The 23,660-nt window shown below is 41.8% G+C and overlaps 1 protein-coding gene across 11 annotated transcripts in view; it reads left to right on the top strand.

The window, feature by feature from the left end:
- PLCB4 (phospholipase C beta 4) overlaps positions 1–23,660 on the top strand; it is a 246,337-nt gene that overhangs the window by 147,918 nt on the left and 74,759 nt on the right. For all 11 annotated transcript variants that reach the window (XM_081905997.1, XM_081905989.1, XM_081905994.1 and 8 more), the window contains 4 exons: positions 8,879–8,979; positions 14,874–14,954; positions 16,315–16,374; positions 18,624–18,767. In XM_081905997.1, the coding sequence (XP_081762123.1) occupies positions 8,896–8,979; positions 14,874–14,954; positions 16,315–16,374; positions 18,624–18,767 (369 nt within the window). In that variant the 5' untranslated portion in view covers positions 8,879–8,895. The remainder of the gene's footprint in view (positions 1–8,878; positions 8,980–14,873; positions 14,955–16,314; positions 16,375–18,623; positions 18,768–23,660) is intronic.

The raw sequence follows: 23,660 nt of genomic DNA, 5'->3' as shown, positions 1-23,660 counted from the left end.
TTACCACTCAGGAATTAGAAGTTTGCTGAGGGAGGAAGAAAGAGAAATGTAGAGAAAATACTTCCTCAAGCAGATGTCCTATTTTGATTTGTTAAATTTTCTGGAAATGTTGAAGCCCTTGGGAAAAAAGAAAATTTTTGGGAAAGTGTAAAAAGAAATAAATGCAATAATTGGTGTGTGTTTTTAAGTACTCTACATATCGGAAGTCACTTTGTTACTTTAGGAACATAAAATTCATTAAGTGGGACTTGATTTTCCATAGAATTATCATGTCAGGTATATTATGATTTATTCAGACAATAATTTAATTTAATTATTAAAGTTTTTTGTTACAGATGGCTGAGCTAAAAGGAACCTAGCAACTCTTTGGTTTGGTCAGTTAATGTGAAGCAGGTGAAAGACAATAAACAGAAACCATTAACATTATAGTGAAACAAATTACAGTATTAGTTATTGTGGAAATCAGTTTGTCTTCTCCAGTCTTCCACAGTGTCGAGCAGATATTAAAAAGGCTGAGAAAAAGAAGGGGAGGCGGAACAAAGCTCATTCAGCCTCTTTGCCTATGCTTATCACCATCAGTTTCTGTTTCTTCAAATTTGCCATCCTATCAGTTAGATGGACTTCTAAAAGCTAAAGGGTTATCCGATTGAAACAGGTTTCTACCCTTTCGTTTGTCTCTTCATTGCTTGATTTGGTATGAGTATTTCCAAACATAGACCAGTTCCTTTCACATTTATCAGAAGCTGGGCAAGAGAGAGGCTGAGCTGTGCAGAGGCCTTCCTTCCTAGGCAACAAAACTTACCAGGTCAAGGTAGTGGTGATATAGGATTGTTTGCTTAATATAGGATTATCATGCCTCCTATTTAAATTATCATATCTTTGCACATGCTCTTTATAGGGGCAGTTCTGTTGTGGGCTGTGTGTGCCCTTAGAGGCGTCATGCATCAGGCTGAATTTGAGTGATGGGTGAACTTGGTGGGGTTAGCTATTTTTAGCTTGGAGTGAACCTTTTCCTATCTAAGGCTATCACAATTATAATTGCATTTGAGCTTCTCCGTAAGCAAAATAAGCAGCTGCTGGAGAATTAAAATTCTTCTTAAGATGGTTGGAGATTATGATGCTCTGTGTTTGATTAAGATGCTCCTACCTTCCTACAGAGAAAACTTGTTCCACATCCTTCTGTATTTTATGCCATTACGGAGGAACATCCTGTTATTTCTCTGAGCTTAAGATTTCACTTTTTTGAAATAGGGGCGTGTGCACAAATTTTTGAGTATATGAGGTTTTTCTTTTAAATTCTTTACGTAACGTTCACATTGGCGCTTTTATTTATTCATTTTGTTTTGTTTCCCACTGCACCGGGGTATGTTCCCGGTTGCACGGCAACCAAGGACTGCACGGCATACAATTTGTATTCCTCGCACTTCAGTCTGCTGTGGGATCTCAACACATTTATAAAGATGTCAGGAGCGCATTTTCACTGTGGAAAAAGTGTGATATTGAACAGCATTGCCTCGCTTGCTATTTCTTGAGCCAAAGGAGAGAGGAAGGAGAATGGTAGCCAAGGGCAAACACTTTCTCCACAAACAAGGTGCAGACTTTCTGACAAATAAATTTAGGCATGGCTGCTCTGTTGGACAGTTCCAAGTGTGAGAGAGACAGAAAACACAGATTGTTTTTGTGCATCTTGAAGACTAGTCCAAAATGATTTTTCTTGGAAATTTGTTATCTCTGTTGTAGTTGCACAGTTCCACAGTAGACAAATGAGCACAGGTTTGTTTTTTTTGGGGGGGGGGTGTGTCGTTCTGTTTTTACTTCTTTCAAGTGACTCAGGTGGGCCTGCAGGGCTTCTTCATCCTTGTATGTTCACAACAAGCTTCTGAGAAATTTGCAAGCTTAGCAACAATCTCCCCCTACGCTCTACAGTTAAGGATGCAGGGTGCTCCCATTGGGAAAATTGGTAGCCTTTTCCCTATCACTTAGGGACGTGGGTGGCACTGTGGGTTAAACCACAGAGCCTAGGGCTTGCCAATCAGAAGGTCAGCGGTTCGAATCCCCGCAACGGGGTGAGCTCCTGTTGCTCGGTCCCTGCTCCTGCCAACCTAGCATTTCGAAAGCACATCAAAGTGCAAGTAGATAAATAGGTACTGCTCTGGCGGGAAGGTAAACGGCGTTTCCATGTGCTGCTCTGGTTCGCCAGAAGCAGCTTAGTCATGCTGGCCACATGACCCGGAAGCTGTACGCCGGCTCCCTCGGCCACTAAAGGGAGATGAGCGCCGCAACAACAGAGTCGGCCACAGCTGGACCTAATGATCAGGGGTCCCTTTACCTTTCCATATCACTTATTGCAATCTCTCTCTCTCTCTCTCTCTCTCTCTCTCTCTCTCTCTCTCTCTCTCTCTCTGTGTGTGTGTCTGTCTGTGGAGGGTCTTTCTGGAGATCATGGTTGGAGAACATAGAGTTCCCCTCCATTCTTGCTGTGGGCCCAGTAAACAATGCCTTCCATGCTTAAACAAATTAAACAGAAACCCCTGGCATGATTGACAGAGCCACATTTAGCATCACTTGTAGTTCAGCTATTGATGAACCACTTACCTTGCTTTCTTTATCTGGGTTAGGATTATTGTATGTTAGTTTTCCCCACCCCCACCCCATAGCATTCTTTGTCCCTGTTTTATAATATTTTTTAATGTGTCCCCCCCTTTAATTACCTGCAACAGGTAGATTTTAACAGTGGCCTTTGCTGCCACAGCAAAGTGCAGTGGCTTGCCACCAAGCTGATGCCCAGAGTACCATTGTTGTTGTTTAGTCGTTTAGTCGTGTCCGACTCTTTGTGACCCCATGGACCAGAGCACGCCAGGCACTCCTCTCTTTCACTGCCTCCCGCAGTTTAGTCAAACTCATGCTGGTAGCTTCAAGACCACTGTCTAACCATCTCGTCCTCTGTCGTCCCCTTCTCCTTGTGCCCTCCATCTTTCCCAACATCAGGGTCTTTTCCAGGGAGCCTTCTCTTCTCATGAGGTGGCCTAAGTATTGGAGCCTCAGCTTCACGATCTGTCCTTCCAGTGAGCACTCAGGGCTGATTTCCTTCAGAATGGATAGGTTTGATCTTCTTGCAGTCCATGGGACTCTCAAGAGTCTCCTCCAGCACCATAATTCAAAAGCACCAATTCTTCGACGATCAGCCTTCTTTATGATCCAGCTCTCACTTCCATACATCACTACTGTGAAAACCATGGCTGTAACTATACGGACCTTTGTCAGCAAGGTGATTTCTCTGCTTTTTAAGATGCTGTCTAGGTTTGTCATTGCTTTTCTCCCAAGAAGAAGGCGTCTTTTAATTTTGTGACTGCTGTCACCATCTGCAGTGATCATGGAGCCCAAGAAAGTAAAATCTCTCACTGCCTCCATTTCTTCCCCTTCTATTTGCCAGGAGGTGATGGGCCCAGTAGCCATGATCTTTGTTTTTTTTGATGTTGACCTTCAGACCATATTTTGCGCTCTCTTCTTTCACCCTCATTAAAAGGTTCTTTAATTCCTCCTCACTTTCTGCCATCAAGATTGTGTCATCTGCATATCTGAGGTGAAATATCAGAGTATATGGTACTCTGCATATCAGAGTACCATATGGACTTTGAAATGTTATAGATCAGGGAGGTACTGGTGCTTGTGTTTGATAGTCCTCATCATTTCCAATGGCATCCCTGTTGGAAATGTTATGTGCGCTCCAGTCCTAATACAAGCTTGCAGGTGCAGGGAGATGAGGACATAGTTTGAAAATGAAATGGGTGCTAAGGGAGGAGATGAAGTGATTAAATTGTACTCCCTTTCCTTTTTAAAATGCTACCCACTTTGGAGAAGTGAGCTTATCAAACTGAAGAAGAGTCAGCATTTGCCTAGAGTTAAGGAAGAAATCAGTGAGGGACATTCTCCTTATTCTGTAAGGACTGATGAGTGTGGGCTGCAGCCAACCAGACTCCTGTACACTGGCTTTCTTCCTTCCTTCCTACCTACCTTCCTTCCTTCCTCTCTCTCTCTCTCTCTCTCTCTCTCTCTCTCTCTCTCTCTGGAATTTCTCCCCTTGCTTTTCTTTTGCAAGCTTTCTGTTTTTTTATAATATAATATTTTATTAAGTTTTAAGAATAACAACATACAGAAAAAAGAAAAAACACAAGAAAAACACAAAAAATATACACAAAAACAAAAATCCCTCTTTTTAAATTCTCATCTTTGATTCACCTATTTTCCTGACTTCCTCACGCCTCCCTTTTTTGTATCCCTTTTTAAAAATTGTTCAGCAAATTCATATCCAATTAATTTATCTGTTATCAATCCAATCTTATTTTTTTTGTCTTTTACAAGCTTTATGTTCACCTGGAGATAAATAGTTCATGTCATCATTTCACTGTGGCCAGCTGTCCCTAAGCTAATATTCTGGAGGAAAATAAAAAAGATGTTCATGCGATGTCTAGGAAAGGGCCATAGCACATAGAAAACAACTTGTGTTTTGATATTCCCCTCCAGCAGCAAGCACACACACACGCTTGCGAGTGACCCACATCCAACAAATTTAGCACACAGACATCATTTTCTGGCTGGGCTCAGGTTGACCAAGAGCAAACATCCTGGATGGGTTGGAGGGCTGGGGACCAGAAATATTGAAATATTGATATAGCTGGATACAGGTTTATGAATGTATAGAGGTGCCTAATGCTAGCTGGACCATTGGTCCAATTATCTAAGCCAGGGGTCAGCAAACTTTTTCAGCCATGGGCCAGTCCACCGTCCCTCAGACCATGTGGTGGGCCAGACTATATTTTGAAAAATAAATAAATGAACGAATTCCTATGCCCCACAAATAACCCAGAGATGCATTTTAAATAAAAGCACACATTCTACTCATGTAAAAACACCAGGCAGGTCCCACAAATAACCCAGAGATGCATTTTAAATAAAAGGACACATTCTACTCATGTAAAAACATGCTGATTCCTGGACCGCCTGTGAGCCGGAATGAGAAGGCGATTGGGCCGCATCCGGCCCCCCGGGCCTTAGGTTGCTTACCCCTGATCTACTCTGTCTGACATTGGCTCCCCAAGGTCCCAGTTCATACAGGTGTTCCCCAGCCCTATCACATGCAGTCCTTTAGCTAGAAAACCTAGGACCATGGGTCACCAAGTTGGCGCTTGTGAATGCTTTCTCTGTCACCCTTGGGCAAGTGCCCTAGACTCTGTGATTTCATTTAAGAAAAGAAAAATAGGTAAGTAGCCCTCCAAGAAAGAATATTATGGGGCAAAATGTGCAGGTTCTTTCTAAGCAATTTGTGTGTGTGGCCACCTTGTGTATTTTTCCTGGCACCGAGGAAGATTCCCTTTTGCTATTAGATAGCAACAGTGTGTGTGTGTGTGTGTGTGTGTGTGTGTGTGTGTGTGAAATCAATATTGTGTGAACTCCATGACAAGGCAGAAGATTGTTGGGGGTGGCTGTCTCTCTATAATTTTGTGTTTCTGCTTTCTCCACCCACCCAGTAAGCTGTGACTAGCACCTTTGCTCTCACTCAAAATCTGAAATGTGTCTACTGATCCATAAAGGTTGGCAACCCCTTTTTTGTGTACATTGCGCTCTCTGCAACTGCCCCCTCTCTCATTTAAAACTAATAAAGAAAAGAAAAAAAATCAAGGCTATGATGAATCATGACTGTAAACTGAGTTCTGGGACAAGGGTTTAAGACTATAATGAAACCTTCAGAAGGATTCACAAGTACTTCTGTGCATTTGAACGTTTATAATCCTCTCATATTTTGGCCAGTTGTCATAAAAGTATGCAATAGAAGTGCATATGCATATTAGTTTCTTTAGAAAGTGCAATAAACTGCTGCACTGCTAGAACAAGCTGATATTAAATCAGGTGTGATTTTAATAAAGTTTGACTTTGTCTAATACTTAATCATGCTAGGAATTGCTACCAATGCACTCTTAAAAGAAATTGAAGAAATATGATTCTGGGATTTTTTTAAAAAAAGTAATAACTGAAGAACTGGGTCTAGTTAATGCCTCAGGCAGAGATCAGATCATCCCCTAGGAATTTTGAGGAGGAGGTAGATTGGGGGTGGCAAGAGGGAAAAAAGGAGGGTTCAAAAATAATCTGTCTCTCTTTTAATTGTACATGTTTGTTCATGTATCTGCTTTCAATACTAATTGCTTGACATTAAAGCTTAGAGATGGTGCTCTCACATTTTTAATCATTTCCTTTGCCCTTCTCTAAAGGTCTGAGATATTTTTTATTAGTAGGCAGAGTCATGTTTCTGTACTGGCTGCCTTGTCTCCAAGAAACACAAAAACTCCTTTGCTAACTTCTAATCTAAATCATAACTTTGTGAAGTTGACGAGTTTGCTTAAGCTGATAAGCCATGTCTTTATTAAATCCCATCATTCCATATGTATGTATGTATGTATGTATGTATGGGTGGGTGGGTCTTCTTCAAGTTAAAATTCCAATCTCGTTGTCTTCCCAACCTTCTCTTAAACCAGAAAAGGGTGTGTTTAAATTCTGTGGAGAGAGCCATGTGTGTTCCAGTCTTTCTAATACAATTTGCTCAAAACAGTTTGTGAGAGGCTGTTGTGAAATTTGTGAACCTCTTATTAGTCCATTCATGTGAAAATTCTGTGCTCTAGTAGCCTTTCTCATGAAGATTTCAAAGCCAAGCTGATTTGTGTTTTCTCCCTTCATTACAGTGTTTGTATAATGAGATCACAAGTTCAGTAAATTATGTATAACCCCTCTGGCTTCTTGTGCTATCCGTATTCTCTGGCTTCTAGCCATGTGCTTTACTTAGAAAATACTCTTTGTTATCCTTCTTTTTGAAAAGGAGGACCAGGAATAAATAGTACTTAGTGTTATATTGAGTCTTTTCATTTGGGTTAAGGCGTATTTATAAACTCCCAATCCAAGTGGGAGTGTTTTCTGCCAGAGAACATAGAATCATTGAGCTGAAAAAGACCCAAAGGTCATTTAGTCCAACCCCCTGCAGTGCAGGAATCTTTTTGCCCAATGTGGGAATCGAACCCACGTCCCTGAGATTAAGATTCTCATGCTCTGCTTTGGTGATGTTATAGTTAATTGTATCACTTCTTCTGTCCATTAATAAAATGCGGCCTGGTGAATTTTAGGCATTTCTCACAGGGTTGTTACTCAAGGCAATGGGTTGTGTTCAACCAAATTTTACTCATTGGAATCAGCAGCCATGGGAAGAATTCAGAGCTGCGCCATGTTGAATGTTCTGTCAGCAGAAGCATTTTGGCTTGCCGGGTAGAACAATTCTCCCCAACCCACCTCAGAAATGTTATACCACTTGACTGTAGCTCTGAGCCATTAAAAGAAATACTAACATTGTGCCAATGCAGAGAAAAACAAGTCATTAAAAACATTTTAAAAGCAATACCTCAAGGACCACTTCTCCCCATATGAACTGACCCAGGCCCTGCAATCATCATCTGAGGCCCTTGTTCGTGTGCCTTCTCTTTGAGATGTCTGGGGGATGACAACACGAGAAAGAGTCTTTTCTGTGGTGACTCCTTGTTTGTGGAATGCTCTCCCCAGGGAGGCTTGCCTGGAGCCTTCATTGCATATCTTTAGGCACCAGGCGAAAACATTTCTCTTCAAGAAGGCATTAACATCCTATGGCCCTGTGGAAGGGGTGTTAATTGCTTGTTTTGTTTTGTCTTTATTATGTATTTTGTGTTTTCATTATTTATTTTTTTACATGATCAACTGCTCTGTGATCTTCAGATGAAAGGCGATATACAAATTCAGTGTAATAAAAAACTCAAATCGGCAGAAAACTAAACAGAGATTTAAAAATTATCTAGAACAATGGGAGAAACTCTGGCGAGAGGATATACGATTTACTGCTTCATATACAATTAAAGAAAACTTTGTAAAGATATTCTATAGGTGGTACTTAACACCAGTTAAGTTGGCAAAGATATACAAATTGAAATCCAACTTCTGTTGGCGATGTGGTGGAGAAACAGGAACAGCAATACATATGTGGTGGAGGTGTGAGGAAATTAAGAAACTTTGGATAGTAGTACACAAAGAACTAAAGAAGATGTTGAAAATATCAATAACAAAGAAACCAGAGACATATCTCCTTGGTTTGATAGATGATGAGATACCAAGGGTGAATAAAAGAAATTTTCTGTATGCAAGTACAGCTGCTAGAATAGTGATTGCTGCTAGGTGGAAGTCACAAACTATACCCACAAAGGAGGAATGGATTTGTAAACTAAATGAATATTTAATTTTGGCAAAATTAACTGCTATAATAAGAAATCAGTCAAATCAAAAAATAAAAAAGTAGTGGAAATGTTTTGATGAATATATGGCAAAATATTCCTCAAAAAAAGATATGCTAATATGCCTAGATTAACATGTGAAGTACTGAATGGAAGAAAAATTAGTAAGGAAAGATAATAAGAATATATAGATGATTTGAGAAGGTCGTAGAATGCAAAGATTATTGTAAATTGTATAGTGTGGAGGAAATTGAGTGAGGGCGGAGGGAAGTGGGAGGAAGGAGAAAAGAATAATATGATGGATTGAGGAAATAGAAATGTAAATGTATGGGGTAATGGGGAGGAAATGGTGTTGGCTTTGGTACATCTGTATTGTAATGTAATATGTGAAAACCAATAATAATAATAATAATAATAATAAATAATAATAATAATAATAGGGAAAAAGAGATTGGGGGAAAAAACACCTATTCTCTGGTCAGAAACCAAACTGTGCTTCCTTACCAGGCGAGAGAACATGTTCACCCTAGTTTTTGCAGTTTTACATTCCACTTGCCTCACTTTTGCTTGTTTTGTTTCAGGGTGGCAGTTCTATATAATGGCAAAGCCATATGAATTTAACTGGCAGAAGCCAGTTCCATCATTTTTACAAGATGGAGCCGTGTTTGACAGATATGAAGAGGTAAGGCGACTTCCTTAATATTACCCCAGAGCAAAACATTGAAACCTGCAGTCTGAAGGCAAGCAAGGAGTCTTTGCCTCTAGAAAAGGGAGGGCCAACTGCTGAGACCAATAATAATAATAATAATAATAATAATAATAATAATAATAATAATAGTAATAATAATTAATTTATTTATACCTCACCCATCTGGCTGGGTATCCCCAGCCATTCTGGGCGGCTTCCAACAGAATATTAAAAACACAATAAAAGAGCAAACATTAAAAACTTCCCTAAACAGGGCTGCTTTCAGATGTCTTCTAAAAGTCAGGTAGTTGTTTATTTCCTTGACATCTGATGGGAGGGTGTTCCATAGGGTGGGTGCCACCACCAAGAAGGCCTTCTGCCTGGTTCCCTGTAACCTTACTTCTCACAGGGAGGGAACAGACAGAAGGCCCTCGGAGCTGGACCTCAGTGTCCGGGCTGAATGATGGGGGTGGAGACGCTCCTTCAGGTAACCTGGGCCGAAACTGCAAGACTTTGATATGGAACTCATGGGCCATACTCTGCCATGTCATGTGCTGCCTCCTCTAAGCTGACTAAGTGAGGCACAAGGATCTGACAGGGTTTTAGAGCCCTTACATCTTCTTCCCAAAGCTCTGCAGCTCCCATTAGCACCAGCCAACATGTCCAATGGTTTGGGGCTGATGGCAGCGTTAAGTCAAATGACATCTGGCTACCACAGTTGTACGCAGTGAATGCAAATCATCAGCACACACAGGAAAGTCATGGAACAGTGTGCATACCTTGTTAGAAATAATAGTAATAAAGAACGTTTTTCTGTGTTTACTTCTTCACGTGTTTGCAAAACCACAGTGAACAGCATGGGAGAATACACTCTTCCAGTTCATTACTAGGGCTTTGAATTTGACTTGATACATGCACATGTTAAGAGTGGAAAGAACAAGGGATGCTTCCAAAATTCCCCTTTTTTGAATCTGGCCCTTGTTTTTGCAGTGCTGAATAACCAGGTCCCAATCATAGACTAGAACTGAATTATTAGCAGTGCGATCCTATACACGTCAATGCAGATATTTGGGTAAATGTGAATAGAATTGCAACCTCTGTTTGCCAAAAAAACAAAAACAAAAATCTCTGGGCATTTGTTGACATTGCAAAGGCGACTGTGCACAATTAGTTCTTATCACAACATATATATATATTTAGGACCCACCTTATTTTAAACTATTTTTAACATTGCATTTTAATTACTGTAACCTGCCTTGGGACCTTGGGGCAGAGGGTGCGTAATTAGCAACAAAACCCTTCCATTGCTACTGTTTGTGTTAATTTTTTGCTTACTTGCATGTAAGCCATGCTCTCCACCATATTAAATGATTTACATTGACTAATAATAATAATAATAATAATAATAATAATAATTTCTTATTTATACCCCACCCATCTGGCTGGGTTTACCCAGCCACTCTGGGCGGCTTCCAACAAAACACCAAAATACAGTAACCTATTAAACATTAAAAGTTTCCCTAAACAGGGCTGCCTTCAGATGTCTTCTAAAAGTAGTTATTTTTCTCTTTGACATCTGGTGAGAGGGTGTTCCACCTGGCGGGTGCCACCACCGAGAAGGCCCTCTGCCTGGTTCCCTGTAACTTGGCTTTTCGCAGCGAGGGAACCACCTGAAGGCCCTTGGCACTGGACCTCAGTGTCTGGGCAGAACAATGGAGGTAGAGATGCTCCTTCATGTATACTGGACCAAGGCTGTTTAGGGCTTTAAAGGTCAGCACCAACACTTTGAATTGTGCTCGGAAACGTACTGGGAGCCAGTGTAGGTGTTTCAGGACCAGTGCTATATGGTCCCGGTGGCCACTCCCAGTCACCAGTCTAGCTGCCGTATTCTGGATTAGTTATAGTTTCCGGGTCACCTTCAAAGGTAGCCCCACATAGAGCGCATTGCAGTAGTTCAAGCGAGAGATAACTAGAACATGCACCACTCTGCCGAGAAAGTCTGTGGTTGGGGTGGTGTTTTTTTTGGGAAAATGGAAATCACAACAGTTTAATTCTGTTACCAATTTTGTAGATCTCCCAATGAGAAATGAATATTTGGGGGGGGGGGGGAACGACACACATTGCCAGACAGTAGTGTAATGGATGCCAGAAAAGGATACCAGCCCATTTACTTCTCAGTTCAGACCAGCAGACATCTTTTGAAAGCTGGCTATTCAGTTCCAGCAAGACACACTTATTGCAAGCTCATTCAATGTAATTTCCATATCTGTAAACTCTTTAAAAGAGGATAGCTCCAAGGAATGTGGGAGGGAAGATACCGTGTTTGCAAAAGAGAACATTTCTAGCCTGTTTCCTTTTTATTTGATCATGCGATCTGCAGTCTTTTTGAGGAATGGATTTGTTTAACTAGATTTGCGGGGCTCGAATGATGCCTTAGCAAACTTCATGTAAACAGAACCTCCGGCTAATCTATCAAGCACTATAGATTAGCTGGAAGCTCTGTTTAGCGAGACGATAATAAAACAAAAAATAAGTCCCACCAAATCCCTTTAGTATTATTTTGCTTCATTCCATAATCTCTTGAAATGAAGAAAAGATATTTTTAAATATTAAAGCCTGCCAAGACAGCCAGAGATCTTATCTCCCACATTCATGGTGGCAGCAAATAAACGACCGAGGAACAGTATGGCTTACTCAAGTTTCTTCTTTGCAAAAGGACTCTTCTCCACTCAGATTATGCACACGCCCACCAAGCAAATACCGTCCCCTAAACTTAAAAGTTCATCTGGTTTTAGAAATGCACCGATGCTTTTCACTTTGGCATGGCACCAGTGAACAGAGGCAGTGCTGGATTTACGTATAAGCTAAACAAGCTATAGTTTAGGGCCCCACTCTCTTGGAGCCCCCAAAAAAATCCAAAGAGAAAAAATACTTTGATAAAATACATATTTTGTTATGTGCAAATGGCTGTAGATACCTATTAGGTCCGTCAATTACCATATAGCATATATTCAACACAAAAAAGCGACAATTTGTTGTTGACAAAGGACATATGAAGGGCCCCATTATCTTCAGTAGCTTAGGGCCTCATCAAATCTAAATTTGGCTCTGAGCAGTGGTACCTCTGGTTACAAACTAAATTCGTTCCGGAGGTCCGTTCTTAACCTGAAACCGTTCTTAACCTGAGGTACCACTTTAGCTAATGGGGCCTCCTGCTGCAGCCATGCCACTGTTGCACGATTTCTGTTCTCATCTTGAGGTAAAGTTTCCAACCCGAGGTACTACTTCTGGATTAGCGGAGTCTGTAACCCGAAGTGTTTGTAACCCAAGGTACCACTGTATCACCATATAGTGTGCAGGACACCGAAATGCCTCAAAATGACTTACATACAGGATAAAAATAGCAATGACAAGAAAAAAAATACAGTGGTACCTCGGGTTACATACACTTCAGGTTACAGACTCTGCTAACCCAGAAATAGTACCTCTGGTTAAGAACTTTGCTTCAGGATGAGAATAGAAATCGTGCTCCTGTGGGACAGTGGCAGCGGGAGGCCCCATTAGCTAAAGTGGTGCCTCAGGTTAAGAACAGTTTTAGGTTAAGAACGGACCTCTGGAATGAATTAAGTACTGTGTATTCCAAGATGCCGTTTCTGAATAAATCAATCCCAGATATTTAAACGTATTTACTTGGTTTATGATGTGTTCATCCAGGTGCCAAACATACTTTTTAGAACGCTTCCCAAATGCAATGACCTGTGTCTTATCATAGTTTATAGATAAAGCATTCCTCTTGCAATATGAACTTAATTTTGCAAGCAGCCGTCTCAGGCCCACCTGGGTTCTAGATACAAGTACTAGGTCATCAGCATACATTAAAACTGAGCGTTTTTGGTCGAGAATTGTGACAGGGGCAAACTAGTCCCTCCAGTTCTTTAACCATGTCATTAATATAAAAATTGAACAGGAAAGGTGCCAAAATGCATCCCTGTTTGACTCCAGTAATGGTCTTAATTCTAGTGGTGAGATGGCCAGCCAGATCCACCTTTACTTCTATTGATGTGTCAGTATATAATGTTTTAATGAGAAATAATAGACGGAGGTCTATATTTGTCTTTTCCAATTTTTGCCACAATGCGTGTCTTGGGACCGTATCAAAAGCTGACTTTAGATCGATAAAAGCAACATATAATTTTTGCTTTAAATTATGGATGTCTTTACATAGCAGAAAGTTCATCACAAAGCACTGGTCCAATGTGGATTTCCCTCTTTGGAAACCTGCCTGGACTTCAGATATCACCTTATTTGTATCTGCCCATTCTTCTAGTCTCCCAAGAAGGAGCCTGGCATATAGTTTGGAGGCTACATCTTAGAAACTAATGGGTCTATAATTGGCAGGGTTTTTCTTATCACCTTTTTATATATTGGGGCAATTATACTCAACTTCCACCCTTCAGGTATGCGACCTGAGCTGTTAATGTATGGAATTAAGTACTTAACCCGAGGTACCACTGTAAAACCAAATTTTAAAAACAGAGATAAAACAAGTTCTTAAGTGCTTGCACATCATACAGTAATATCTCTGCGAATGTCCACCTTGTCCAGTGTCCATTCTGGTGAACATCTGCAGCAAACCCGGAAGGACCGGAACGGGTTACTTCCAGGTTTGCCGCTTGCGCATGTGCAGAAGCACTAAATCGTGCTTCGCTTATACGCAGAAGCGCAAACCGCTCCCTGCACATGGGCAGATGCGGGACCTTGCCCTGCGTCCTTTTCGGTTAGTGGCCGGGGCTCCAGAACGGATCCCGGCTGCAAACGAGGTACGACTTTACTTAAAAGGAAGAGCACAAAAGAGGCTACAGACATAACTAATGACACCCGTTTTGCTCCTCTGGAGAGAGCCTTCCACAAGTGGGGCGCCACCACTGAAAAGGCCCATTCTCACGCTGCCACTCTCAGCATCTCCTTCAGAAAGTGCAGCTGGAGAAGGGCCTCAGAAGATGAATGCAGTATTTGGGCCACTTCAATTGGGGAAAGGCAGTTGCTGATGTACCAGAGCCCTGAGCTGAATAAGGTTTTAAAGATCAAAACCAGCACTTTGAATTGAGCCTGGAAACTTATCAATAGCCAGTAAAGCCATTGCTGTCAACGTGATCAGACCCATCTTGTCCCAGCCAATAGTCTGGCTGCTGAATTCTACAGTTTCCAAACCACCTTCTAAGGCAGCCCTATGCTTAATGTATTACAGAAACCTCGCTTAGAGGTTACCAGAGTGCAGTGAAGAAAGGTTTAGCTATTCCTGTCCCAATGGTTGTTTTTTTTTTAGCTGGGTCATCAACCAAACCAGAGAGGCCTATAAGACACCATGCAGGTTATTTGGATGAGGCCCTGCCCTAGGTGGAATCTACACACACATAAAAACACTGTGGAAATTCTTTTTTTAAAAAAAGTTTTGAAAAATATTTTGAATTTTGCATAGCGCACTGTCTCCATCTAGTGTCGCACTTGTATATTGCACTTCACAACACATTTAAAATGTTTTATTTGCAGTTGTATAGCTGATTCCCTAGTCACTTGAGTTGCCCCAAGCCTAAGAAGTATGGGTAAGATGTTGCAGTTGTCATTCAGAGAATGATTATTCATTGATGCCTCTGTTGCAACATCTGTAAGAAGAGCGGACATTAGCCCTGAACTGGTGCTGTGTGAATGGAGTCCTAGTTGTAGGGCTTGTCTTTTGGGGTCTCTGTATATTTAACATAGTGGTTTCTGGGGCCATTATGAGTTTTAAAATGTTTTGTTTCTGAACCAAACAGAAATGGAGGTTGATACTCTGTAGACCTGTTATTTAACTTGAAGCACTGAATATTTTTCTTTTTGCCTGTCGACAGGAGTCTTTCGTCTTTGAACCAAACTGTCTCTTTAAAGTGGATGAATTTGGCTTCTTTATTACATGGAAAAGTGAAGGAAAGGTACTGTTTGCCATGGCTTCCATATCATGACTTTCTCTCTGGAGTACTTACCTCTCTGATCTTTGAAATGTGGAATGTGTGTTTGTGATAAAGCAAACTGCTGCCTGTTCCATCATAAAACACAATTCCTAAAAACCAGGACCTTGGGCAGCAAATCCCCAAAGCATCTGTTAGGGAGTAAAGCTCCATGGACCACAGTGGAACTTACTTCTGAGTAAACATGCTTAGGATCTTACAGTTAATTTGTTGAGGGGAAATCCACAAGTGGAAGCACATATTATTTACCTCCACCCCACTCCACCCCCTTTATTTTAGTTAACTGGGGAGAGGAACCATATTTCGGGCACCTCTTCTCTCCCAGCAACCGTTTGTTTATTGTAAGGAGGAGAGATTTGCTGAGCAGAACTGTGTTCACAGAGTTACAAAATGGGATGTACCGTATTTTTCGCTCTATAGGACGCACTGGAGTTTTAGACGCACCTAGTTTTAGAGGGGGAGAACAAGAAAAAAAATTCTCTCCATCTCTGCACAGCGCTTCTTCAGCGAAGCAGCAGGAGAAATGGAGCCCCTTCCATTTCTCCTCCCGCTTCGCTGAAGGGGCGCTGTGCAGAGAGGGAAAGCTGTGCAGCGCCTCTCCAGCAAAGCGAAGCCAGGAGAGCAAGAGGGATCGGTGTGCACCGACCCCTCTTGCTCTCCTGCCTTCAGCAAAAGCAACACGAAGCCTCTGGAGGTTTCACGTTGCTTTCGCTGAAGCCATGGAGCCTGCATTTGCTCCATAAGATGCTCACATATTTCCCCTTAATTTCTGGAGAGGGAAAAGTGTGTCTTATAGAGTGAAAAATATGGTAAATGCAGAGAGTTGTATTACAATAGTGCTAACGGCTTGGTGATGGCCTTGGGCGTATGTAATCCTGGTCCTTTCTCTGCTAGTCTCTCTACGCCAACTTCTGTGCTGGCAGCTGTTATGGGAGCATAGCAACAGCCCAACTTTCTTCCCTTCTTGTGACCTTCTCTCAGGATTCATCCCACCTTTTCTGTGTAGTTGATGTGAAGACACAAAATGGAGGAGAAAGGACTTCGGTGTGGTGTGTAGTTGCTAAATATGTGTAGCTTTGTAGCCAAAATTATATTATATTATCATCAACAACAACAACATCATCATCATCACATCATTCGAATTAAAGTGGTGAAATCACCTTGATCTGTATACTTGAACTGAAATGAACAGAATACACTTCTTTGTGTTAACTGCGATTGTGAATTCTACTCCAGCTTTGCTTTTTGCTACAGTACCTATTTTAATGTGATCTTTATTATAACCCAAACCCTTGAGATTTTCCTGTTTCCTTTGTCGTTCCAGGAAGGGCAGGTTTTGGAATGCTCTCTAATCAATAGTATTCGCTTTGGAGCCGTGCCAAAGGTATTTCTGTAATTCTCTTTAATGGTATTGTCTTAAACAATAAGTGTTGACTTGGGTCGTGGAGTTTACTTTGTAAGGTTGCTATCAACAAAACTTCTGAAAACCCAGCTTCCTCGATGGCCCCTTTAGTCTTTAAAACAACAACTTCAATTTTCTTCCAAAGCTTCAGCATGTGGCATAAATGCCTAAAAATTCCGGCCATAGTTAAGTGTTTTTAAGTTCCGTCAAATTTCATTTTTTAAGCATGTTCTTAAGTTTCACCATTTCAATTAGCAGGACAAAAAAATGCTGTCTTTGTGGGTGAAGCTTGCCCAAAGTTTTCTTCCAATTAAATTTTAGGCACAGCTTCAAACAGAGAGCCATCAAACACTTATAAAAATGTATGACCATTATTAAGATAATAGTTTAATGTATTCATTCATTGGCATTCCGATCTACAATAAGATGTTGCCATGCAAATGAGCTTTCCTGATTTTAAGCGATAAACTGGAAATCTCTTTACATCAGAGTAACATGATAGGGTCTGTACAAGAAATCTCCAATCTACATATTCCTTCAGTTCTGGCTTGCATGCAGACTACAGGGTGATAATCTGTTTTTCAGATTTGTAGTTTTTTTTTAAATTAATTCTTTCTCCCTAACCTTCCTGAGGTTGTTGAAGTGGCAGAAACAAGGCCGACCAGTTCTGCAACTGGTTGCAAAACACAATCTTCTGAAGACATAGATTGGTAAACATAAGAGTCAGCCATATGTCACACTGCCCCCAGTGCCATTTATAAAAGGTGTGATCTGCAACGGTGATCATAGCTTAGAGAGTTGACCTATGACTGGACCATGCTTTATGAAAATGCAAACCATCATGCTGTGGAAAGGAAAACCAGAAGTGCAATTGAGCAAAAGAACAGTCGTTGGAAATTGATTCCCTTTTTCCAGAAATATGATTGCTGTATCCTGCCTCTAAAGAGCATCTTCATAAATAATCTAGAATCATGGTGTGTCAGCTCCTAAAGGTTGAATTTTAACAAGTTGCCACCAGCTTTGTGGCATATAAAGTTTCCGCCTTCTGGAACAAGGCCTTTGTGACATCATCTTGCTTGGACTACTGCAATGCGCTCTATGTGGGGCTACCTTTGAAGGTGACCCGGCAACTACAACTAATCCAGAATGCAGCAGCTAGACTGGTGACTGGGAGCAGCTGCTGAGACCATATAACACCGGTCCTAAAAGACCTACACTGGCTCCCAGTACGTTTCCAAGCACAATTCAAAGTGTTGGTGCTGACCTTTAAAGCCCTAAACGGCCTCAGTATACCTGAAGGAGTGTCTCCACCTCCATCGTTCTACCTGGACACTGAGGTCCAGCGCCAAGGGCCTTCTGGCTGTTCCCTCGCTGCGAGAAGCCAAGTTACAGGGAACCAGGCAGAGGGCCTTCTCGGTAGTGGCACCCTCCCTGTGGATCGCCCTCCCACCAGATGTCAAAGAGAAAAACAACTACCAAAGTTTTAGAAGACATCTGAAGGCAGCCCTGTTTAGGGAAGCTTTTAATGTTTCATAGATTATTATATTTTAGTGTTCTATTGGAAGCTGCCCAGAGTGGATGGGGAAACCCAGCCAGATGGGCAGGGTATAAATGATAAATAATAATAATAATAATAATAATAATAATAATAATAATAATTACAGTGGTGCCCCGCAAGACGAACGCCTCGCAAGACGAAAAACCCGCTAGACGAAAGGGTTTTCCGTTTTGGAGGCGCTTCGCAAAACGAATTCCCCTATGGGGTTGCTTCGCAAGACGAAAAAAATCTTGCATCCCCCCGCGGGTTTTTTCCGCTTTTTCCGCCCTTTTCTTAAGCCGCTAAGCCGCTTATCAGCTGTTCCGCTGATAAGCCGCTTAACAGCTGATCGCTGGAAGCCGCTTGACAGCTGTAGCGCTAATCCGCTAAGCTGTCAATGGGCTTGCTTCGCAAGACGAAAAAACCGCTAGACGAAGAGAATCGCGGAACGAATTCTTTTCGTCTAGCAAGGCACCACTGTATTATTATTATTATTATTATTATTTGTATTACAAATACTCAGCTGTGCCGTGAATGCTTTCAAACTGTGGACTTGAAGCACTGATAAAAAAAATATTTAGCAAAGGTGAATAAAAAATGTTTACATGTTAAATATTTGAGGTGGGGGAAGCGAACAAAATTCCTTTCTGTTTTAGCTCTGGACGTCTAACAAGGCATTCATTGTCTCTAACAGGATCCAAAAATATTAGCTGCTCTCGAGGCTGTTGGCAAGACAGAAAATGAACTTGAAGGGAAAATAGTTTGTGTCTGTAGCGGCACAGATCTGGTGAACATCAGCTTCACGTATATGGTAGCAGAAAGCACCGAAGATGCTAAGGTATTGTATATTTAAGCATTGCTATTCTATATAAAATCCCAAGTGTTCTACTGAAGGATAACAAGTTCTCATTTGGACACAGATCTGTGGAAATTGAAATGGGATTGTGCATGTTGCAAAAATTGAGCTAATGTTTCCATTGAACCTAATGCAGCGCTGTCCCAAATGTTTGGGTGTTCCCTGCATTTGGGAAAATGTTAGAATGGCAATTTAGGAAGTGTGTCCGTGTGTGATAAAAAGTTTGCATTGCAGTGAAAGATGTAATCTGCAACTCTTCAAAGTAAGACTGCTGGGAGACTTTTGTTAAATATCACTTAAACCTTGGCTTTCATTTGAAGAAGAATGGAAAAGAATACAATTATAATCTTGGTTTTGTTTTCAAAAGGGCATGGTGATGTATTTATCCTTTGTGAACTGTCGAGCCTGAGTGCAAAAAATAAAATATCTGATGCTTGATGAAATGAAAACAAAAATGTATTTCAAGCACTTTGTATTGTGGATACGTGAATTAAGGGCCTATGGACATGTTGAGATGCCATATACTGAGTTAAATCATTGGTTAATTTAGCCTGGCAGAGGCTTTCCAAAAATTTAAAGGTTCCCCAGCAGCAAACCAGAGATGCCAAGAATCAGTACTGGAACCCTTTGCGTTTCAAACATGTGCACGTAAAACCAAATTATGGAGCCACCCCAATTTGCTTTCTGCTACAAGTGTTATCTTGTATTCTGTTTTCTTTTTAAGATTATGCTATATAGTCATGCTTCTTGCAGTGAAGTTTGCATTAAAAGCCTCCCATCTCAGGAAAGCTTACTGAGATAAGATTCGTCTGTGTATATATTATAAGGATTTTATCATATCTGTTTTAATATGTTTTGGAGATTGTTTGCTTCCCCCCTTTCTTCTTTATATGCTTTTTGGTTATAATTCTGCTATGCTATCCTATAACGAATTTGCAATTTTGAAAAACCTCTTTAAAAAATATTATCTCTGTGATGATAATGGTCATGTTTATAACGAATAGTTCCCCCCCCCCCATCTGGAGTCCAGTGAAATTACTTTTGATTTACCATAGCAAAGCAGAATGTCTTGCTTCCCTTTTGGTGGATACGGTATTTAAGAGGCTTTTTCAGTAGGTGGTTTCCCTCCAAAGATCAACGGTGTAGAGCTGACCCCATTTGTTCGATTCCTAGAAGCTCCAGTGCACATAACATTTCAAAGCAATTACAATATGTTTGGGTGTATTTTGTGATGGACAGTTCCCAGGAATACCAAAGATCCCAGTTACACAGTTTGGAGTACTGTAGTCTGTTCTCCAAGCTCACTTATAGACGAGGTTTCATTACATCCTAGAAAAACTGCTTCACTAGCACAGTTTGCTACGAGCGAAAAAGAGAGGCTCTCTTTCAACATTTTTTGCAGGAGATAAATATCTCTAAGGCAACCCCCTCCCATAATAGCTTTAGAGCAGCTATGTATTGGTATAAAAAGGTAAAGGGACCCCTGACCATTAGGTCCAGTCGTGGCCGACTCTGGGGTTGTGGCGCTCATCTCGCTTTATTGGCTGAGGGAGCCGGCATACAGCTTCCAGGTCATGTGGCCAGCATGACTAAGACACTTCTTGCAAAGCAGAGCAGCGCACGGAAATGCCGTTTACCTTCCTGCCAGAGTGGTACTTATTTATCTACTTGCACTTTGACGTGCTTTCGAACTGCTAGGTTGGTAGGAGCAGGGACCGAGCAACGGGAGCTCACCTTGTCGCGGGGATTCGAATTGCTGACCTTCTGATCGGCAAGTCCTAGGCTCTGTGGTTTAACCCACAGCACCACCCGCGTCACATGTATCGGTATATTCCATGCTTATTGTGTGGCAAGACCCCCAAGCTGATCCCCCATTAGAATAAAGAAATTCACACAGACATGGATATTTTGTTTAAGGTTTAGGGAAAAATCTTGGCCACAACTTTATTGTTTACAGGAATGAGAGCGGTATTGGCTTAGGCATTGGCAAGACTATATCTGACTCCTGCCCCCTTTGCGGGAAGTCTGTAAGGGTAAACCACCCAAAGGGAAATTGCTTCGGGGGAACCCGCCTGCATCTCCCCTGGTGTTCCCAGAGGCCCGGCATGGCCCTAGCCCCTCAAGCGGACTTCAGACAGGATCCTGGCCCCAGATTCCTTTAACAGAATACCCTTGAAATGGAGGGGCAGGCGATGGCCGACCTCCCCTCTCCTATTCAACAATAAGCCAATGCCTAACTGCCAAACCTTACAAAGTTGTGATGATTGCTAAGAGGTAGGGAAAAACCAAGTGGCCTGTGCCAAGTTGCCAAATGGAAAAAAATCCTACCAATCTCCGACTCAAGACGGGCAACCAACTGAAGTTCAACGCAAGGCACTTAAATTAAAGGGAGGGTGGGCGAGTGTTTGGCAGCGCGAAGCAGGAGCCTGGCACACATCACACTGCTGCTTTTATATTTTCCCCCACAATCATCCTTCAAAATGATTGGGCAATAGCCCTGGGTGATTGTGGTGCCACCCCCGGTGTAAGGGTGATAGCTCCACCCACACCAGGGTGGGTGGGAACCAGTTTGAGGGTCTGCCCGCAACCAGGACCATCTATTAAGATGATCCCATTTTCTAAGAGCACAGGGAAAGCTACTGGGCCATATTTAGTGGGACAAAACAAAAACGCCCCAAAACCTAGATCCTCATCCCGCCTTTGAAATCTCGGTAATGTCCCGGATGTATGGTAACCCTATTTTCATGTCATAGCTGATTCATCCCATTAAATAGCCATGTGAGAAGTCTCCGCGCAATTTTATATACACTCATTGAATAGCAGTGGGCTGACTTCCAGCTCAGTTTTAATTTTGTTACGAACATTATGGCATGTGTGTATATCAGTTTATATCGAGGAAAGATAACATTCTCGAGAAGATGCTACTTTAGGGAACAGAGCCTAAGTGCAAATAGGCTACCAGGGAAAACACAACCTTAACTTAGCGGCCGAGAGCATTTAATGGCATCTTAAACTCAAGCATATTTGCAAAACCGCTATTCACATTTAATGGCCAATACTTCTACAGTACTCATTGCTATGAATATACTATTAACCAAGGTTTGATAATGTGCTTTATGTACCACAAGTGCTGTTGGTTGTGAAGTTGAGTGTTTTTGCATTTCTGCTCTTTTGAAAGGCAGTTGTATGGTAGGGACGCTATTTTTTTTTTATTACAAAAGAAGTTCACCTTTAAATTATCTCCATAATATTCCTTTTAATTTTAGTAGTAACCAGACTGTAAGCACAGGCACTGCGATGAGGGGACTTAGGAATCACTCATTATTTGGGGCACTTTGTTTAGGTGTGATCTACTTGAAATAAATGCCCAATGTCTAGGCAGCAATAATTATTATTAAGTTTGTATACTACCTGTCAGGGAACTGACATGGGAGCCAGAGGTGGAGGCAAGGCTCCCAAGCGATGCCAGAGAAGGGCCCAGCAGGGAGAGGGGCGGCTCATCGGCTGGGGAAGGAAATCAGCGTAACACCAGGGATAAAGGGGGTCAGATGGGGGAATCGGACTCCTCGCCAGAGACCAGCGGAGAGAGCACGGGTCCTCCGCTACCCACACCCACCCTGCGCAGAAGACTTCCGCGCAGGGAAAGTAGGCGTAGACTTGGTGTCAAAGAACTTCTTTGCTGGAAGAAGTTCAAGAAACGCCCACTGACGGATTCTGCTAGCGACTGAACAGCCACGAAGTGAAGGGCTGTCCAGCCAGAAAAGGTTTAACCAGGCTACCTAATCAGGAGTGGCGGCAACGTATGCACGAGCAACCCCATATAACCATTACACTACCCTTCATCTGAAGATCACATGGCTGACAAAATGAACAGACAAAATGCAAAAGAAAAGAAAAAACCACAATAAAATAAAAACAAACCAATACCCCCCCCAAAAAACGCACAAATTAAAAGCCATAGAATGTTCATCAGCCAATGACCTGGTTGAAGAGAAACTTTCTCACCCGGTGCCTAAAGATATGTAACGAAGGCATCAGGTGAGCCTCCCCAGAGAAAGCATTCCACAAATGGGGAGCCACTGCAGAATAGGCCCTGTGTTCTCAAGTTACCACTCTCCAGATCTCTCATGGAGGAGGCTCAGAGGATGAGCACAGGGTCCAGGTTAATGCATATGGGGAGAAGCGGCCCTTGAGGTATTGTGGCTGGCTTCACAGTTTTTCCTGCAACATGATTTTTGCATAGCACCCACCCACTATGATTCACAATATATTGCCAGGCCAGACTGTTAAATAAAAATAATAATGCATCACTGAACAGAAACAACTTGTGTCAGTGTGAATGGTTGCAGAGCAGAGTGAAGCACTCATGTACTGTGTGTGTATGTGTACACAGTCCTACACCCCTATGGGGAAAGGATTTTACACTACTTTGGGTGATTTTTTTTTGGAAGAAGTGTACTTTTGCATACCTTTAGGTTTCTCCCAGGGTTTGCAAACAACTCACCTGTTTTGCTGTTGAATCAGCTGTGCTGCCAAGCCTAACCAGATATTTCTGTCTCTTCACTCTCAACCTCTTAGTTCTTTCCAGTAGCACCTTAAAGACCAACTAAGTTAGTTCTTGGTATGAGCTTTCGTGTGCATGCACACTTCTTCAGATACACTGAAGTGTGCATGCACACGAAAGCTCATACCAAGAACTAACTTAGTTGGTCTTTAAGGTGCTACTGGAAACAATTTTTTTTGTTTTGACTATGGCAGACCAACACGGCTACCTATCTGTAACTGGAACCTCTTAGTTAAAACTCCAAGATTGAAAAAGAAGTTAGACCTGGCAACTCAAGGAACATCAACTAATAAGTTTTTTTTCTCTCCAGG

This window comes from Podarcis melisellensis (assembly GCF_964234715.1).
Source record: "Podarcis melisellensis genome assembly, chromosome: 3".
Taxonomy (NCBI): Eukaryota; Metazoa; Chordata; class Lepidosauria; order Squamata; family Lacertidae; genus Podarcis; species Podarcis melisellensis.
The sequence above is the reverse complement of the archived record's forward strand: the minus strand, read 5'-3'. Positions and strand labels throughout refer to the sequence as shown.